Genomic DNA, 17144 nt, shown 5'->3' on the forward strand with positions numbered 1-17144 from the left:
CAATTAAAACTATTCTTGTAATGTAATAGTTCTAGGCTAAAATAAAAATTGGCCTTCTTATAATTTTACTGGGAATTATTTTAGGTAAAGGTGGAGATTTTTGGAACTCTCTTTTTATAGGTAGACTCAGTCCGGCAGGAAAACAAAATGAATAATATAAAAAACATAGACCATTTGTAAATTAGCCAGCGTTACAAAAATTTCAATAATAATAATATGCATACATTCTTTTTTAGCCATAGTTCAAAAGAGGCTAAAGAAGGAGAAGAAGGCAAAGAGAAAATTGCAGGAAGCACTTGAGTTTGAGACGAAACGGCGTGAACAAGCAGAACAGACGCTAAAACAGGCAGCTTCCACAGATAGTCTCAGGGTCTTAAATGGTAAGAGGGTGTATATTATTGCATGAATAACTGTCATTTTTAATGCTTAAAGGACAGTTTAGACATGTGTTTGTAGTTTTGTATGTTTCTATATCTTGTGATTCATTCAGCTATACTTGAAGCTGAAAGCAGGGTGGGAAGAACGTGTTGGGGAAAATGCCTTATTTTATAGGTGCTTCTACTGTTTTTTACTGAACTCCAGCATCTGGGACTTGGCATTGTGTCTCTGTTTAACCAGATCATTTTCTACTGAAACACAATAAAATATTAATTTGAGAATTTCCCAACCCCCATCCTCTTTTATGAACAATGTTGCGTTGCTTACTGTTCAAATCTTCCGAAAATTCTTATGGTTATAGTTTTTGTTCAACCTTTAAAAGATGACAAAGATTTATGTAATTTTAATTCAGCAACAAAGTAACAGGTTGCTCTTTTTTTAAAAAAAGGACAATAGGAATCAAATGAAATATGTGTCACTCTTACCTTTCTGTGCTTTTAGACTCTCTGACCCCAGAGATAGAAGCTGACCGCAGTGGCGGCAGAACAGATGCTGAAAGGACAATACAAGGTAGGAATTTGCAGAAGGCTATAAATCTAGATCTTGCTATATGAGTTTTTCCTCAGCTTTAGCCTGCTATTCAAGCATGTAGCCTACCATCTGGGCCACATCAAAACAAGTTCAAACAAGGTCAAGTTCATCTTGCTTGTTTATATGAGTGAATTCATTTTGTGCTGATAGATTTTCTTTAAATTAACAGGTCATCTCTGTTTATACAATGCAATTAAAAGGAATAATTAATTTTAAACAATGTATGATTTAATCTTGGACTCAGTAAATCTATTTTATTGAATGTTTGAAGCCCAGTCTAATGCAGGAAGGGTTTATAAGTTCTGTGCTACATAAATAAAATCTGTGGTTAATCAAATAGGTAGTTCTTACAATTTAAAAATGTCTAACTACTCATTTTTATGACACTTACTGCAAGGTACCTGCAAAATAGACTAGTTGAATGTTAACAATAAATAAGATTGTTTAGTTCCTATGTGGATTCCAAATGTTCTGTGTGCCATTATATACACTTTAATAACACAAATGTGTTGAGTAAAATCATATAGAGAATACCAAAGGGAGTTGTATTAAATGCTCAGAAGAGCTAAATATGTATATTGTCATGACCATACTATTAGAACAGAATAAAACCAGAAGGTAGCATTTATAGTCAAACATCTATTCTAGACGACAAATTCAGCCTAACAACATGAATACTAAACAGTAACAAGAGCATTTGTTTTCTATTTAAAATGAAGGTGATTCTTCAAAGGGATGCCTAAAATGATTAACTGCCATAATCCTCCCAATTGCTTTTATTCTGCATTTTAAGCTCAATCATTTTTAGAATATTGTATGACATTAATTGTGTTACTTAATCAGCTCCAAATATATCATTCTTGGCTTACTATAAAGGAAATATACTTTTGTAAACTATCATATGTGCAAGAAGTAACAATCACAAACTTGAAGAAACATTTTTGAGGAAAGAATGGATTTTTTTGCCTATATTTATTTTACCTGAGGTAAGGTTTGAATCATATGTTATTATGAGACACCTTGGATATACAAGATTAATGCTGTTGTAGATATAGAAAAAATCTGAATTTTTAGAATATTATGGATTTCAGCACAATTATATGTGTGTATATGTTTGTATGTATATGGTTATGAAAATTAAAAGAATCCTCTTGTATCTTATAAAACTTACAAACACATGTTAAAAATTACTTTTAAAGAAAAAACCAGTCCTCTTTATCAGAGACAATAGCACCAATAAGACAAATGCAAATGTCAGCACCAATGTGTACATGCAGGGCCTATTCATCCATTAGATAATGTCAAAGTGGTCTCAGAAAGCACATAAGCCCATAGATAAGTGTGACATACAAATCATCTGGTATACACAGAATCCTCTAGGTGATCTGAACTCAAGCTAGAAAAAATTATAGACAATATAGTCCTGCATATAAATGAGAGATTCATTGTTAATAGTAAGAAGTGATTAAACATTTTAGTGTGATTGATATGATATGTATGGCACCCATAACAACATGTTGGTTGTTAATAAGGCTATAGTTATTTTTGTTTGAATGTGTCAAATTTACATATGTTTAAACATACATTTGATCTGAACTCAAGCTAGAAAAAATTATAGACAATATAGTCCTGCATATAAATGAGAGATTCATTGTTAATAGTAAGAAGTGATTAAACATTTTAGTGTGATTGATATGATATGTATGGCACCCATAACAACATGTTGGTTGTTAATAAGGCTATAGTTATTTTTGTTTGAATGTGTCAAATTTACATATGTTTAAACATACATTTTAATGCAGGTAAAGTCTTGTTGTATGAGGTTGAAATGTTGACAACTTTCAGTTTCCATTGTTGTGACTGACTTATTCTGAAGAGAAGTTTTAATAATCAATTGCCTTCCTTTTGGTATCCAGAATCTTACCAATGGAGGAATACAATGAACCTACACACCAACAACTTAATGATTAGGGAAACAAGACACTGGTACAACAATTATACATAGTAATTTAAAACCATATACACATTTGATGGAATTATTTTTGCCTTTAATTGTAATAGAAAATCCTCACTCACTTTATTCATTCATTTGGCCTGTCCATTGTTGTACTGGTCCAAATGTACAGTTGCTTTTTAATAAAACATACTAACTATTCATGCTATTTATCAGATAATATGACTTTTCCCAAATTGTAATAAGAAACATACTGTTGATGAATCTGTTTCTAGCTGTTAGTTGCTAAAATATATTTTACCAGCAATCAAACTATTTCAAGACTCAACATAACAGAGCACAGAGATCATACTTGCAATTCTAACACCCTATTCAATAAGCTTAATTAGCCCTTTGAACTTTTTTTTCTACCCTCAGACAAAATTCATACATTTGGAAGCTAACAAACAGAATACAATTAACTGCGAACAAAAGAAATCAAAGAAAGAATACTGTATTTAGTTAAATGTTGGTGAAGAACAAGAAAGGGAAAGGCAAAAAAGAAAGAACCAGAACTCATTACTAATTTGTGAAACTGTCTATGTCGTGCATTTTGGGAGCCGTGAGCACCTGCTGCTTCACAATTCAAGGATGACACATACACAGCCTCTCGCACTCATCACTTTCTCTCTCCAACTGTCCCCAAGCCCAGGTGTCATGACATTGTTTTATTATTTCTTGCTCCCAAGCCAACCATAACTGAAATTATTTTCTATTCCAAAGTAAACTCAATTTATTGGGAAAGACAAAATAAGCCCACAGGTTTTTTAACTTTTCATGTATTTTTAACATTTCTGGCAATAAATAAATGCCACTCTTGGCCCAAGAGTTAGTCACCTAGAAGTCAGGCACTTAAATACTTACTGCTTGAGTGCTAAGTAATTACCTCTAAATATGCACATCTGGGTAGACTAAACATTGCCTCATTGGCATTTTGTATCACCATTTCTATAAAACCCCAGAGGTGGACAAGCGGAATCAAGAAAGCAGTGTAGAAAGTATTTCTGAAGAAGCCCTAAGTAATTTACTTGCATTTTCTTAGTGAGGTAAATCAGCTCATTGTACACAAGATAAATTCTTCATTGCTGATTTTCAAATAACTAAGAACTCATGAATTGTAAAAATGCTATAAGTACAGACCAGACATTCAAAAATTTAAAAAAAAATCTTCTTCCAGGAACTGAAATATATGGCAATTAACTCTCTTATGCCTTATGTCATACAGATTTATATGGCATGATTTGTGTTGGACTTTGAAAAATTTACCCTACTCAAGAATTTCTCTAAGATCTTTTGAATATATAAAGTAGATAGCGTTCATAAAAACAATCCTTGAGCACTTTTTTCGGCTAGTCAGTAAATATCCCTCAAAACCCCTTTGCCCTCTACACATATATATGCACATATGTGCACATTTTATGTAGCCAAATCTATAACATGATGGCTTTCTTCAGCTAAGTCATCATCTTATCTTATTCTTTCTCCTTAGGCAACAGCAACTACTTACGTAGTTTCTTTTTTCTTTTTCTTTTCTTTTCTTTTTATTTTTATTTTTATTTTTTATTTTTTTTAAGACAGAGTCTCATTCTGTTGCCCAGGCTGGAGTGCAGTGGCACGATCTCAGTAGACCATAACCTCCACCTCCTGGGTTCAAGCGATTCTCCTGCCTCAGTCTCCTGAGTAGCTGGGGCTATGGGTGCACATCACCATGCCCGGCTAGTTTTTGTATTTTGTATTTTTATTTTTTAGTAGAGACGGTGTTTCACTATGTTGCCCAGGCTGGTCTCGAACTCCTGACCTTGTGATCTGCACGGCTTGGCCTCCCAACATGCTGGGATTACAAGCATGAGCCACCACACCTGGCCCCATAGTTTCTTTAACTTACCTGTTTAGAAAATGTATAGACATTTTTGCAATCCACTCAGACATCTCTTAAGAGCTCCAGATAATAATATCCAACTTTTTATTTGGTCGACTCACAGAGACCTAAAAGTTCAGTACACAAAACTGTGTGTATTCTCCCCTCTCCCCAAGCCTGTCTTTCTCCAATGTTCCTTCCCTATGGTACCCTCATCCATCTAATCCAATGTTGTCGTTAATATGTAATGAGGGCAGAGTGGAGCATGACATTTCCCTCCCTCACTCCCTCATCCTCTATGCCCAGTCACGACTCTTTCCCTTCAATCTCTGTGCTCCCATCATACTGGAAGTTTTTCTTATTGTTTCACTTTTTTCCCAACCTACTGCAGACATTTTTTCTTCTTCCTTGCCTTACTTAACTACCCCTTAAGTCCCAGCTTGGAAATATTACCTCAAGGAACACTTCCCAGACCCCTCACTCTCTCGCTGTGGCAACTCCCTGCCCCCAGGACTAGTTCTGCCTCTTAGAGGTTCTTACTACACCTTCCATTTCTCCATAGGAACATGCTGTACATGCAGTTCCTTGCTCAATGCCTTCTCTCCATGGTAGCTGGGGCAGAGCATAAACCATGTGTGTTTTGTTCACTGCCAAGTTCCTATTGTCTGAGAGAGCATTTGGCACATAGTGGTGTCTACTGTGTATTCCCTGAAGGAATGAATCAGCCATTGATGAATTAGGATCTATGTTAGATCTTGTGGATATGAAGATCCTTCATGTTCTGACATTTCTCAGACTTTGGTTGAAAGGACTGATAAGAGGGAAAAAAAAGATGACCTAGTAAACCCAGAACTAGACCGGACATGGTGGCTCACACCTGTAATCCCAACACTTTGGGAGGCCCAGGTGGGTGGATCACGAGGTCAGGAGTTTGAGACCAGCCTGGCCTAACTGTGAAACCTCATTTCCACTAAAAATACAAGAAATTAGCTGGTCGTGGTGGCAAGCATCTGTAATCCCAGCTACTCGGGAGGCTGAGGCAGGAGAATCACTTGAACTTTTGAGGCGGAGGTTGCAGTGAACCGAGGTCACACCACTGCACTCCAGCCCAGGCAACAGTGCGAGACTCTGTTAAAAAAAAAAAAAGAAAAGAAAAGTAGCCCAGAATTAATGTTTACATCCAAGAGCTGAATTAACAGGATGTGTTTATTCTTCTTTGTTTGCATTTTTAGCTTTATTTTCTTCTTTTCACATTTGACCTAAGATTTGGATTCTGTACATAGATCCAATTTTGCCTTTTAAATTGATATTTAACTTACCACAATAACAAAAAATTCATTTTCAAACTTGTAGTTTTTTGCTTTCACTTTTTAAGTAAAAATGTGTTTTTTCAAACCAAGGAAAATAATTGTTAAAACCAATGGGGATGCCGACCATAGTTCCTCTGACATCTTAGAATATCTGCAAGTTGTGCTTGCAAAATCCTGATTTCACTTGAAAGTACAACTCTTTTATTTACATCCAATGACCATAATCAAAACTGTTTGACTTTTTATTCTTTTTTGACTGATCTTAGATCATAGAAAACCAAATATTCTTCCAACAAAAAGACATAAAAGACTTGCCTTCACATTAAAAATCTTTTTTCTAATGTACAAATATCTTCTTTCTGTTTGCTAGATATTTGAAGATACATGCTGAATTTTAAAATTATTTATTTTTTCAACAAATATTTATGCAACATTGATGATATGGTCAAGCACATTTTTATGTTACTGCTTTAACATTGGAAAAGAACTTTAAGATAAATTAAATCTCCTTATTGTGCAAAAGAGGGGACTTAGTGAGGGTGGATGACTTGTTAAAAGTCACACTAAGAGTTTATTGGAACTGAGACTAAGTCCAGTTGCTTTCCACATCTTGTTCTTGCTGGTTGCTTTTACGTTAGGATTGTGAAATTATTCCCTTCATGCTCTTTTACAATATATTATTATCGTTGTCGTTATTTGTTTTGTTAACATAGCTCCAAAGAATCACATTTCATGTCATTCTTATCATGGGAATTTACGTTTTTGATCAAGCTTTTTTTAAAAAAAAAAATCAAATATACTGTCACTCAATGAATTTCCTAGTAATACATTTTCTTTCAGTTAGACAGGTATATTAATAGTAAGTGGAAGTATTTACTCATTAAAATAGTTAGGTGGATTGGGAACTGAAATTTATTGAGCCTTTCCTGTGTATTGTAATTTAAAGGCGAGATCACCTAAGATCAGAATGACTAATTAACTTTCTCACAATCACACTACTAGTTAATAGGGTTTCTGGATTTCTGGCATTTGAATCGATATTTATGACTTCAAAGTACTTGTTGCTTCCACCATGCCTTTTTACCCAGGCTTACATGTCCCTCTTATAAGATAATCACTCACAACCACATCATTCATTTTGGATAGTTAGCTTCTTGCCTCTTAATGACTTAAAAAGTCCAAAATAGTGTACTGCCAACGAATGGTACACAATTGGAAAAATATTTCCTTTCCTGCTTTTTACTTTTTTATCAGTCATTGTGCCATTATGTTTATAGACATTTCCAGACACACTGGGGGAAACGCTGCTCTAAGCAACAAAAATAAAGTGACAGTGAAAAAATTAACACAGTAACCATATTTAGAGAAAAAATTACCTACAACTTAGCATGTAATGAATTTATGATAAATTTACAACGTCAGCGACAGATCCACTTTTGATTTAATATATGACAGTTGGCGAGCCCCTTCGTTTCTTTTGAAGTATGCACTTGAATATAAGTTGCTAAATGGCACCTCAAGACTTTCATACTTTAACAACACTAAATTGTATCTTATACTTACCACTTTTAAGATCTTTATGAAAGTATTGTTCAAGTTTGATTGTCATATAATTGTTAATGCAGATTTCAATTTCTAACATGACTTTTAAGATCAGTGTGGGAGTTGGGGGTTCCTTAGGCACCTCTATGGAAGCTAATAGAGCTAACAGATAAGAAATGCTAGAAATCAGGTCTAGATTGAAATCTCTGCCCCATTGTTTCCCCCACCCCATTAGCAATAGCTTCACCTCAAATGTTCATTGTAAAGATTAAATAAAATAATCCATGCAAAGCACTTAGCACATTCTGGGCAATAGTTTGTACACAGTTAAGTTTTAAATGTTAATATTAATTTTTTATTATTACAACATATTTACTACAGATCCTGGCAATTGGTAAACACTGAAGCTATTATTACCTTTAATATTTAATTTACTTTTCCCTTTTCGGGAAATTGACCTGTATTTATAATACAATGTTGAATTAGTCCCATAGTAAAGTGTTTGTGGAAATGTCCCGGAACTTTTTAAAGTTACCTAACCAAGTTTTCCATATTTAAAAGTGTCTTTATTTAGATTAAAAAGGGGAATGTAGGGGAGAAGGAAAGGTTTCTTAGAAATACAGCAAACAAACAAGTCAGAAGTGAAACTGTTTTCGGGACTGCCTGCACTGCATATTGATTATTGTTTAGTCATTTAGAATTAAGTAATCACCATGTGTATTACCTGAAACCATTTTTCTCCATCTTAAAATATAAATATTAGAATTATGTTACTATGAACAAAACAAAGCAATAAATTTGCTTCTAGTCCCTTGGCACTGGTTTCCTGTGTTTGGCAGCATTTTTATATAGCTAATCAATTTAAGACAGCACTGATTAAATTGAACAAAAGGTGATATTGATTGTAGACAGTAACCAATAAACAGACTGTTGTTCTATAGTTATTATAGGTCATTGTTAACTACTCATTTAATTAGACAATCGGTTGTTAATATTAAACAGAAAGTTTTAGAGATACCCATATATTTTTTAACATTTTATAAAATTTTAGATTTTTTTTCATTTCAGCATTTTTTATTCTTTTAAAAATATATTTTAAAAACTAATTTTTTTTTAATGTAAGTGGATATGCTTAAACTCCAAATGCTGAAGGCCTCTGGCAGGTTTTTGCGGGAAATTGCTTCTTATGTAAATTAAACCATACATGATATAGACATAGTGGGCATTGTTAAATGTGAAGCTGCTCAAAATAGTAATGAAATGTAACTCATTATAATTATTTACTTTGTAAAATTATTTAAATATACTATTTCCATAGAGCTAGTTTTCTAAACTGACTCTTATGAAAAAGAAAGCATTGTTAACATATGTCTGTGTTGGGACATTTCATGAAGTTTTGTGATGTCATGTCATTTCAGTCAGGCAGAGAAAATTTAGGCATAATGATTGAGCTTAGTTTGTAATGTATTTGTCGTCTTTTTTTTTTTTTTTTTTTGAGACAGGGTGTTGCTCTGTCACCCAGGCTGGAGTGCAGTGGTGCAATCACAGCTCACTGCAGCCTCACCTTTCCAGGCTCCAGCAATCCTCCCACCTCAGCATCCTGAATATCTGGGACCCGAGGTGTCATGTGCCACAATGCCCAGCTAATTTTTGTATTTTTTTGTAGACACGCGGTTTTGCCATGTTGCTCAGGCTGATCTCGAATTCCTGAGCTCAAGCAATCCACTTGACTCAGCCTCCCGAATTGGTAAGGTTACAGGTGTGAGACACCATGCCCGGCCTGGCATCATTTTTTTCTAGCAAAAATAATGTAATAGGGGCTTGGCACTATGCGAGTTCAGGAGATGAATTACTTTAATCTGGGAATAGCAGGGATGACAGATTGAAAGTGGAAGTTTAGAGAGGGGAAGTAGACATCGTGCAACTAAATGCCATTAAGTATTGAAACAGAACATTGTTAACAGAAAATATAAATGTCTTGATAGCATAAATAAAGTTGAAAAAATAAATTAAGTTGGCTTGCTCATTAACATGTTTGTGGTTGGGCTTAAATGATGTCTGGAAGACCAATAGACAAAAATAGTTGATATATGGAAATTGGGAAAGATATTAGCAGGGGACCCTAAAGATCAATGCTAGATCCATTTTGATTCCACATCATAATTAGTAGCATGGAAGAGTGGTTAAACAGTGTATCAGTGAAATTCACAGGTGATCCTAATTTAAAAGTTGTGACACGTCTCTGCGGTCAGTATAAACATGCAAAATAAACTTGACGAATTCAGAAATTTAAGGAAGAATGAAATAAGATTACCTTTGTAAGAAAGAAAATTTAATTTTAACATCTGTTTTTAAAGAATATTAAAAAGCTCAACATATATCAATGATAATATATGTCCACCAACATCTTTTTATGGTACTATAGTAACAAAAATTAGCTGCAGGGCTGAGGGAAGTATCAGACAAGAGGTAGAAAAATCAGCTGCATTTGAATTTCATATATATATTTGTACTGATGATACATTTTACTATTATAGATTCCAAATAACTAGGAAGTTGCTTTTTCATTATGGCCAATACATTAATTTTTAAGATTTTTAGACAGTATAATATTATCTTCACATTTATGAAAAATGTATTTATAAGTTTTTGCTTTGAGTTTTTTTAACCTTTATTATCAAGTGAAAAAAATGATGGTTCAGTTGGCGTAAGTTATCCAATTAACTCGTTCATCAAACAGCATCACAATAAATGTATATAATGACTACGAAAGCTGAAGAAGGTTTCCATTTAGTAATGTAGATAACATTACTAAACAACTAACTCTAATAGTTCATATTCACAAAGGCTGCTTCCTCTTTTTGTATTCATCCTCTGTAGTAAGGATAACCTGGCCATCTTAGAGAAACTTTAAGAAACACAGTGGCTTCTTTAAGATGGAGCATAAACATTATTAATTTTTTTTTCTGAGAAATGTTATACTTCAAGAGTCATAAGAGTAATCTGAAAATATTTAAGTAACAGAAAAAGAACCCCCATTTTAAGTCTGTTTGTTACAATATAGATTTGTATGAGCAAAATAAAAAATTGGTATACAAATGCATGGTTATGGAAAGTGTGTCATTAATTTTGAAAGCATGTGTATATTTAGACATTCTAGGCATATAAACTCTTTGATATAAATTCTTCTTTAGAAAAAATAAAACATAATCATTTAGACTATAAATATAAAAATGCTTATAGTGCATTATTCCACCACCCATGGTTAGGGACAGAATGCAGACATGCCACAACAATGTTATTTTTATTTCTACTGTTCGAACCATATTAATGAGAACATCATTTTGGAGAACTAATTATTTCTATTTGTCTTGTGTCACACTTTCTAATTCCCCTATATTAGCACAGCCAAAGCAAATTAATTGCTTTTCCAGTAGTTGAACCTTGTCCAAGAATGAGCTCACATTCCCTTCCAGTTTCCCTGTTTCTGGGACAGCATTGTGTCAGAAATTTCTCTTGATACTAAACATAGTCTTGAGAATATCTTTACAGATTTCTGTTGCTCACTTGATGAAATTTATAAGTTTAAGTGACCCGCCAGGAAAGATAAAGTTCTTAGCTGCAAGATTATACATCAAAACAGTTAAAGTGAAATTAAAATTAAATGAATGAATCGCACTGAAGCAAAAAAAGCAGTAATTAATGGTTCCCTTAATTGTCTTCATAAAATATTTGCATGGGTCTAATTTGCATAATTTGCATGTATTAATTAATCTTTCAAAGGAATTTTGTGCTGAGAGAAGCCAAAAAATCTCTTTGTTTTATTTAAGATCTAATGAAATATTTATCTTCTTTAATGAACTTCTCATCTTCATTAAAATAAAAATTGCACAAGTTTGTATGTTTTAAATGTTTTTATAATTGAAGTATTCAAAAAATCTCTTTAGTCTTACAACAGCTGAAAAACAAACACATTATTTAGCATTCAGTATCATTTTAACAGCAGCAACACTTTAAAGAAAGTTCAATTTCACTTTCTCAAATATGGCAAATCATATGGCAAATACATATAGCGATTTAGTTTTAAAAATAAGATTTATAAAGACCAGCTCATTTTTTTAATGACAGTGTTATTTTTATGGCTGAAATACTGAATAATTGGAGGGTATGGGTATTTTTCTCATCCATATGATAAAAATCAGAATGTTTAATTGTTTGGGAAATGGTTCATTGGTTGAAAATATTTTAGCTGGTTAAAAGAAATTAGTCTGTAAAAATCCATTTGTTATTATTAACAACTGCTAGATTGACTGACAGTGTTTCCTGGCAGAAGCTACACAGTTCTAACTTTATTCTAAATCTGCTTGCTAAAGAATTGCAGCAGGAGTTTCTCCTCTCACAAACTAAGAGATCATAATGAAAACCAAGAGACGTGCGTTGGAAGGGATGAAATCCAAAATCTCATCAAGTGCCAAATAGTATACATTCAAGGGAACTGAGGAGGAATGGGAGGAGAGAGTGTGGAAGTTAAAAAGACATAAGGGAAAGGATATTGGTGATCTCTTAATGGGACTGTTTTTGACACAGCAGTGTTTCAGGATATTACCAAAAAGCATCATCATATAATACTTCCAAAGCAATTTAAGGTTTACACATCTTTTCCCTGGCATTATTTTTATTGATCTTCACAGTAAACCCATTTTATATTTGAGGAAACTGAGGCACATAGATGTAAGTCACTTGGACTCAAACTGTGAACCCAGAATCATTGAGTTCCTTTGTCTCCGTATGCCTTGCTTCCTACATGACAGCAATCTTTTTATGTCATGATAATTTATGAAGTGGCTATGAGTGACTAAATGTTAAAGCAGATAATGAGGGTGGCATAAATTTATGAGGATTAAGATTCAAAATGCAAATATATAGTCTTTCTATGTAAAGTTTAGTAATGTGATAAAATCAATTAAATTGACTTTGAGTTTCCTGTAGGATTCATCTTTAGTAAAAAGACATTTTCATTAGGCAAAGGTGGCCCTGCAGCCACTCTCAGCTTGCGTTTTTCTCAAGAAGTTTTCTCTAAAATAAAACAAAGTTTAGTTTTCTCTAAAATAAATTCACTAGTTTACAGGGATAATTAATAAATCAGTTACACAATAAATGCCAATACAGATTTTATTTTACTAATGTCAATAATGTATTTAAATAACTGATTTTAAAATGATTAAAATTAACATTAATACTATTTAGTGCTAAGAGAGCAGTGCTGAACTGAGAGTAACAGTCTAATGTCAATACCACCATTCATTAATGTTGTGACCTTGGTAACTCACTTTAAGTGCTAAGTCCTGTTCTAACACTGATATTTTTATTCTGTCAAAATGGCAAAGACATGTACTTTCTTCACTGAGTATAGACATACAAACACATGCACACACACACTCATATGTATTCATGGTTTATATGTGTGTGTGTGTGTGTGTGTCTGTGTAGATAGATAGATTCTAGATCTAGAATTCCTGGGTTCAAATTCATATGCTGGTGTTAACTGTATAATACTAAGTGTGTAAATTACACTGTTTGATGTTTTGGGTTCCTAATCTGTAGAACAAAGATAATGATAATACCATTTTATTCGTGGAATTGTTATGAAGATTAAATGAATTAATACATGTAAAGAAGTTAGAACAGTAACTAGTAGAGGCCAAGTGTTGAAAAGACTTTACTATTTTTACAATTATGCACAAATTTAATGTAATAGTAGTTGAAATTGTATTTATTTTTGGTAAAAATTAAATGTATCTTGCATTCTCCTAGGTCAATGATTTTTTTTTCTGCATGTGATACATAGCTATTCTTTGAGGCATGATTGAGCTGGAAAATGAAATAAATATTCACAAGATTTTCCATAGCATTTAAAAAATTCATGACATGGTGTGAATTTCAATAGTTACATCAATTAAAACAATATAGCATAAGGAGTTTTATTTGCAGCTACATATTGTATGTAATTATTTATATCTTTCAGAATAAAAAACTAGTTACTGTTGGCTCTAATTTAAGATGGAGGTGTTAGAGTGTCTTAATTTTTTCATTATATTTGGCAAATTCTCTTAATATAATTTGTATTTTTGTATAGTGTGGAGTAACTGCAGACTCTTGTAATTCATATATAATCACACTCCAGAGATAGTAAATCTCCAAACATAGTTCCACTTAAGCTTACTAATTACACCTATAAAACGATGAATGATGGCTACAAATTATTGGATCTGACTCTCATTTTTTATTTATTTCTCCCTGGGAGAAAGAGTGCTGGATGAGGAGATTTTAGACCATAAATTATTTCCATACATATTCAGGTGTGCTATATTTAACTTTGATTTCATACCTTGGTTTTACATTTACATTTATTTCATAAGGCTTATGACGTCATCTTCACAGAATTAAGAACTAATTATTTGATTTCTATGGTAAAATAATATTATATTAATAATTTTGATGTTTTTATTTTCTTAGTGGTTTATCCTGATTAATACAGTTTTAGGCCTCTCTTGTTCCAAAGTATCATTGTCTTTTGACTATCCTTACCAAATTTCTCCAGCAAAGTTATATAAAATTTCACAACCTGGGCCTTATTCATAGTCAACAGATAGTGGCTTGGAGAGAAATTTCACTAATGAGAAAGGATTTGATGTAAGATACAAGAATGGAAAGCACATTCCTCTTCTAAACTCAATAGATAGTAATGAGTGCCAGCCAACCCAAGTGGGACCATAAGCCCAGTAGTACCATATTTGTTCTCTAAAGGAACTCCAAATACATATATATATATGCAAAATTACAGATTCTTAAAAGCACTGTAGAAGCCTGAATAAGATGTGGGCTAATTTATGTTCTCTGATAATAGTAAGAAAGATTTTTTAAAACTTCTGAATTGAAAACAATTGTAACATAGCATAAACAAATTTGAAAAGAGCAATTCAGTCACAAACAAAGGAAAAAGCTCCCGAAGTTCTTTTGAATGAATGCAATGACTTCTCCTAACTGCTTTGAATTCAGACTTACTTTTGAGATAATATTTCGAGGGACATCTTCCTACATCTTCTTTTACATTTATGCCATTCAGATTAACCCCATTGTGTTAGGCACTTAAGTGGTATAAATATTGAAAAGGATAAAAATGCTCAATGTTCTTATTATGTAGATTCTAATTATTCTTCTTAAATGATTTGAAGGAAGAACATTTAAAGAAATTGCAGAAGATGCTTTAATTTAAAGAGTTGATTAATTATATAATATAATAGCTAATAGGCTTGTATTTCCCTAAGAGTTCAGGACCCAGCCTGGTTAATGTGTCAAAGTCTTAATTACAGAAAATAGTGAAGTAAATGTAATAGATAAAAGAAAAATATGTTAATGGAATAAAGTCACATGTTTACTGTTTATCCTTTGGAATACATTTCTTGTAATTCTTCATATCTTTGCTGGATGAGACACCATTGAGGTTTGTAAAATATTTGCACTTACTTTCCAAGGGTTACCAGCAGTGGAGTCAAACGGGACTGGAATAAGCTTTTCCTCCATATTGTTTCATTATTCATAGATATTTTATTGTAGTCTTGTAATGAGATTTTAAAATACAGTTCAAACCAGTGACTTATTGCTCCTTTTTACACCCACTAATATAACAAATGAAGGCAGGTAGCCCTAATGCTTTGACTGGTTTGGTTTCAAACTAGACAGAAACCTCTTCACTGGCTCCCCACAAGACAACTTTGTCAAGCCCAAATCAAGGGCACAGGATGGGGCATCAACACCACCCAATCATCCATCCAGAAAACATATAAATTCACTGAAGAATATGAGCTGTCATGTTAAACAATAGAACAAATCTCATTTTGATCAAGAGCTGGAAATAGTATTTAGCTTAGTTTCTACATTTCCTCATCTCATAATTTCACATTCACCACAAGAGTCTCAACTGACTAATTCCAAAAACACTGATAACATTTATCTACACAGTGAAAATGTTATGAAATTAATGCTTGAGTGGTTATAAATCAACACAGAAAAAGATGTGGTGAATTTTCTAGAATGTTTATATACTTAAGTTTTTCAGTATAACTGGATTTTTGTTTGCTGTTTCTGGTATGCCATATAATAACTGATTTTCTAAACTAATGTGTAAATATTTAGTTTGGTGGGTAATTGCCTACTTGGATCTCAAATGCAGTTCTTGGTTGCCTTGGTTTGAACAGTGTTTTTATGTATGATTCTTTTCTTTGTGAGAAAATTAGAACATAGACATTTACTTAAACCTAACAATGCACATAGAAGGGCTGTGAATTCTCATAGCTTAGTGGTTCCTTTGCATGTTATTTTACAAAACACAAAACATGCAAAAACCCTTCCAGTGATTTTCTTAATAGTGAAAATGTATAGTCAACAAAAAGGTGAAATTTTATGATGCATTACAAATCTTTTATATTTTAACACTTGCAGTGCTTTAACATGAAAAAATATGTGTATAATTTTAGCAGTATTAGGTGACTAATGCTACTTTAGATTTATGAGAGATTTGAAAGTAATAAATCTTGTTTTTCTGTATTGGCAGGATTTATGATTTCTGAATAAAATGAGTTAGCAATGTGACAAATATAAATATAAAACACTAGATTTTTTCTCTCTTCTTTGAGCTTCATTTCAGTTTGAATTTCTTCTCTACTTAGCCTTTCTCATCTCCCTTTGTATACCACTATCTGAAGGTCTATACTTTCATGTGGTTTAGCTAATAAATACAAAATATAAAGATATCCCACAATAAAAAGTTCTGGATGTTTCAAAATCGTGAATTTGAGCTATAATGAAATCTCAGAATTGCCCTTCTCATCTCTTTCACTCAAATAATTTTCTTACATTTTCTCTCTTCCTGATATACTGCAACTGTTATAAAATCTTCACTGCAGTATAGAATGGAAAAAATATGGATGAACACATTCTTCCAAAATGGCTTCCAGACTGCTATCAATATACTACTCTGAGAATCATCTCAGGAACAGTTTGAGAGGACAAAATTTTTAAAATAGCTCTTTGTTTTTGATACATATCCTCTTGAATTTTCAAAGTCCGTGTTTAGTATTTTAAAGACACCAAGATCCTGCTTTAAATTTCTGCATTAAAAGTTAAGCATGTTTGACTTATTGAACTAGCATTTCTTAAAAGTATATGGCATATAATCTTTTTATTGAATTAAAAGTAATAATATTTCATGGAATGAACTTTGGCAAACTATTGTCCGTAACTCTTGTAGAATCTATCTGTAGCAACCAATTCACTTTAGCAAATGCTTATACACTTAAGCACAGGGCCAAAAAAAAAAAAAAAAAAAAAGAAAGAAAGAAAAGCAAAACACATATCCTTTCTAATTCACTTATAATCTAGTGGGAGATACAAAAACAAATAATTCAAATAA

General features: G+C 32.7%; 1 protein-coding gene across 2 annotated transcripts in view; it reads left to right on the forward strand.

Moving 5' to 3' along the window:
- Positions 1 to 17144, forward strand: part of DACH1 (dachshund family transcription factor 1) — a 440276-nt gene that overhangs the window by 397571 nt on the left and 25561 nt on the right. For both annotated transcript variants that reach the window (XM_033177582.1, XM_033177583.1), the window contains 2 exons: positions 237 to 380; positions 880 to 948. In XM_033177582.1, the coding sequence (XP_033033473.1) occupies positions 237 to 380; positions 880 to 948 (213 nt within the window). The remainder of the gene's footprint in view (positions 1 to 236; positions 381 to 879; positions 949 to 17144) is intronic.

Source organism: Trachypithecus francoisi, unplaced genomic scaffold (assembly GCF_009764315.1).
Source record: "Trachypithecus francoisi isolate TF-2019V2 unplaced genomic scaffold, Tfra_2.0 Lachesis_group18, whole genome shotgun sequence".
Classification (NCBI taxonomy): Eukaryota; Metazoa; Chordata; class Mammalia; order Primates; family Cercopithecidae; genus Trachypithecus; species Trachypithecus francoisi.